The sequence below is a fragment of the Anolis sagrei genome, chromosome 11, assembly GCF_037176765.1.
Source record: "Anolis sagrei isolate rAnoSag1 chromosome 11, rAnoSag1.mat, whole genome shotgun sequence".
NCBI classification, from domain to species: Eukaryota; Metazoa; Chordata; class Lepidosauria; order Squamata; family Dactyloidae; genus Anolis; species Anolis sagrei.
Window position 1 is genome coordinate 28,632,936 of NC_090031.1, and position 3,780 is coordinate 28,636,715.

The 3,780-nt window shown below is 48.3% G+C and overlaps 1 protein-coding gene across 1 annotated transcript in view; it reads right to left on the minus strand.

Annotated features, from left to right (window-relative positions):
- Nucleotides 1-1,991: 1,991 nt before the first annotated feature.
- Nucleotides 1,992-3,780, minus strand: part of LOC132770130 (myeloperoxidase-like) — a 16,154-nt gene continuing 14,365 nt past the window's right edge. Inside the window, 1 exon segment of the mRNA XM_060767015.2 lies at nt 1,992-2,262. Within this exon segment, the coding sequence (XP_060622998.2) occupies nt 1,992-2,262 (271 nt within the window).

The following is a 3,780-nucleotide window of genomic DNA, read 5'->3' on the forward strand; positions in this document are numbered from 1 at the left end:
GGGAAAGAAGAAAGGGAGGGAGGGAGAGAAAAGAGAAAGGAAAAGGTATGGAGGAAGGAGGGAAGGAGGGAGGAAAGAAAAAGGAAGGAAGGAAGGAAGGAAGGAAGGAAGGAAGGAAGGAAAGGGCATGGGGAGGGAAGGAAGGAAAGAAGGAGGGAGGGAGGGAGGGAGGGAGGGAGGGAGGGAAAAGAGAAAGGAAAAGGTGTAGAGGAAGGAGGGAAGGAGGGAGGAAAGAAAAAGGAAGGAAGGAAGGAAGGAAGGAAGGAAGGAAGGAAGGAAGGGAAAAGAGAAAGGAAAGGGCATGGGGGAGGGAAGGAAGGAGGAAGAAAAGAGAAAGGAAAAGGTATAGAGGAAGGAGGGAAGGAGGGAGGAAAGAAAAAGGAAAGAAGGAAGGAAGGAAGACAAAAGAGAAAGGAAAAGGTATAGAGGAAGGAGGGAAGGAGGGAGGAAAGAAAAAGGAAAGAAGGAAGGAAGGGAAAAGAGAAAGGAAAAGGTATGGAGGGAGGAGGGGAGGAGGGAAGGAGGGAGGAAAGAAAAAGGAAGGAAGGAAGGAAGGAAGGAAGGAAGGGACAAGAGAAAGGAAACAGTATGAGGGAGGGGAGGAAGGAAAGAGAAAGAAAGAAAGAAGGAAGGACGGAAGGGAGGGAGGGAGGGAGGGAGGGAGGAAGAGAAAAGAGAAAGGAAAAGGTATGGGGGAGGGAAGGAAGGAGGAAGGAAAGAAAAAAGAAGGAAGGAAGGAAGGAAGGAAGGAAGGAAGGAAGGAAGGAAGAGAAAAGAGAAAGGAAAAGGTATGGGGGAGGGAAGGAAGGAGGAAAGGAGGGAGGAAAGAAAAAGGAAAGAAGGAAGGAACGAAGAGGGATGTATGAGAAGGGAGAAAGGAAAGAAGGGGCCACAGAGATCTGACCAAAGAGAGTTGCTGGAGCGTTTTCATTGAGACATTGTGAGATAGGCCTTCTCAAAGATTCCGACGTGGAAAAGCAGGCTTTCTCAGAGCTGGAGAAAGAAGAAAGCAGACCTTCTCAAAGGTGGAGAAAGGAGGAAGCAGGCCTTCATCTCAAGAGCTGGAGATGGTAGAAAGCAGGCTTTCTCAGAACAGAAGGAGAAAACAAATGTTCTCAGATCTGGAGAAGAGAGAAAGCAGGCCTTCCTATCAGAGCTGGAAAAAGGAGAAAGGAGGTCTTTTTTCTCAGAGCTGGAGAAGGGAGAAAGCAGACCTTCTCAGAGCTGGAAAAGGGAATAAGTAGGCTTTCTTCTCAGAGCTGGAGAAGGGAGAAAGCAAACATTATTGGAGCTGGAAAAGAGAGAAAACAGATCTTCTTGGAGCTGGAAAAGGGAGAAAGCAGGCTTTCTTCTCAGAGATTGGTGGAGAAAGCAATCATTCTCAGCTATGGCGAAGGGAGAAAGCAGGCCTCCGTCTCAGAGCTGGAGAAGGAAGAAAGAAGGCTTTATCAGAGCTGGAGAAGGGAGAAAGCAACCATTCTCAGCGCTGGAGAAGGGAGAAGCAGGCCTTCATCTCAGAGCTGGAAAGGGAAGAAAGCAGGCTTTCTCAGAACTGGAGAAGGGAGAAAGCAAACATTCTCAGAGCTGGAAAAATGAGAAAGCAGGCCTTCGTTTCAGAGTCGGAGAAGGGAGACAGGCAGCCCCTCCTAATTTGAAATAGATCACAGGCGTTTTTCAAAGCACTCATAAAACCAGGTTTAATGCGACACCCGTTTGCAACTTTCCACTGTACGAATTTTGGGGGAAATTGCAAGCAATTGTGATTCTCGCGGCAGGAATATGAATCTCTTGGTTTGCAGCAAGGAAGGGACGGGAGCCAGGAAGCGGTTGTGGAGTAGTGGCAGATATCCTTTTTAAAAAAGTAGAAACGAAGTCGTCGGGGGAACGAAATCCATCGTCTGGAGAAATGTTTTTTGTTTCTGCAGAAAGAAAGAGGCAAAATGGGAGAATAGTTGCAATGGGATCAAAACATAAACACAAATCTGAACAAGTTACTCTCCCAGCATGACACGTTTGGCATTCGGGGTCTCTGGGCCTTCCCGAGGGATATAGCTGGACTCACATTTGGCCTTCCAAGGGAAGAGGCTCAGCCGCGGGATGGCGTTGCAGCTGACGAAGCTCCGAGGGAACTGGTTCCTCCGGAAGACGAAGCGGGGCACCTGGCGGATGCTGGTGTTGTCGCAGATGATGCGGGAGAGGGTCACCTGGGTGAGGGCCCTGCGCTGGGGGGCCGTGAAAGTGTCCGGACTCTGCCACCAGAACCTGGGGAAGAAAGGCATGGAAGGGCTCATCCAGGAGCATAGACTCACTCAATTGGAAGGGTCCCCAAGGGCCATCCAGTCCAACCCTATGTCTATCTATCTATCTATCTATCTATCTATCTATCTATCTATCTCGACCATCTCTCTCTCTAGTTATCTATCACTCTATCCATCCATCCATCCCATCTCTATTCCTATCCAGGTACGCTACATCCACGGCATTCCCCGCATCTACCCAGCTTGTAGCTCTATCGAAGAAAGAGATCAGGTCATGCCAGACTAATCTGATCTCTTTCTTCGATAGAGCTACAAGCTGGGTAGATGCGGGGAATGATGCCGTGGATGTAGCGTACCTGGATTTCAGTAAGGCCTTCTTTGACAAGGTCCCCCATGACCTTCTGGCAAGGAAACTAGTCCAATGTGGGAGAGGCAAAACTACGGTGAGGTGGATCTGTAATTGGTTAAGTGGACGAACACAGAGAGTGCTCACTAATGCTTCCTCTTCATCTTGGAAAGAAGTGACGAGCGGAGTGCCACAGGGTTCCGTCCTGGGCCCGGTCCTGTTCAACATCTTTATTAATGACTTAGATGAAGGGCTAGAAGGCATGATCATCAAGTTTGCAGACGACACCAAATTGGGAGGGATAGCCAATAGTCCAGAGGACAGGAGCAGGATTCAAAACGATCTTGACAGATTAGAGAGATGGGCCAAAACTAACAAAATGAAGTTCAACAGTGACAAATGCAAGATACTCCACTTTGGCAGAAAAAACGAAATGCAAAGATACAGAATGGGGGATGCGTGGCTCGAGAGCAGTACGTGTGAAAAAGATCTTGGAGTCCTCGTGGACAACAAGTTAAACATGAGCCAACAATGTGATGTGGCGGCAAAAAAAGCCAATGGGATTTTGGCCTGCATCAATAGGAGCATAGTGTCTAGATCTAAGGAAGTCATGCTACCCCTCTATTCTGCTTTGGTTAGACCACATCTGGAATATTGTGTCCAATTCTGGGCACCACAATTCAAGAGAGATATTGACAAGCTGGAATGTGTCCAGAGGAGGGCGACTAAAATGATCAAGGGTCTGGAGAACAAGCCCTATGAGGAGCGGCTTAGGGAACTGGGCATGTTTAGCCTGAAGAAGAGAAGACTGAGAGGAGATATGATAGCCATGTATAAATATGTGAGAGGAAGCCACAGGGAGGAGGGAGCAAGCTTGTTTTCTGCTTCCTTGGAGACTAGGACGCGGAACAATGGCTTCAAACTACAAGAGAGGAGATTCCATCTGAACATTAGGAAGAACTTCCTGACTGTGAGAGCCGTTCAGCAGTGGAACTCTCTGCCCCGGAGTGTGGTGGAGGCTCCTTCTTTGGAAGCTTTTAAGCAGAGGCTGGATGGCCATTTGTCAGGGGTGATTTGAATGCAATATTCCTGCTTCTTGGCAGGGGGTTGGACTGGATGGCCCAGGAGGTCTCTTCCAACTCTTTGATTCTATGAGTCTATGATTCTATGATTCTA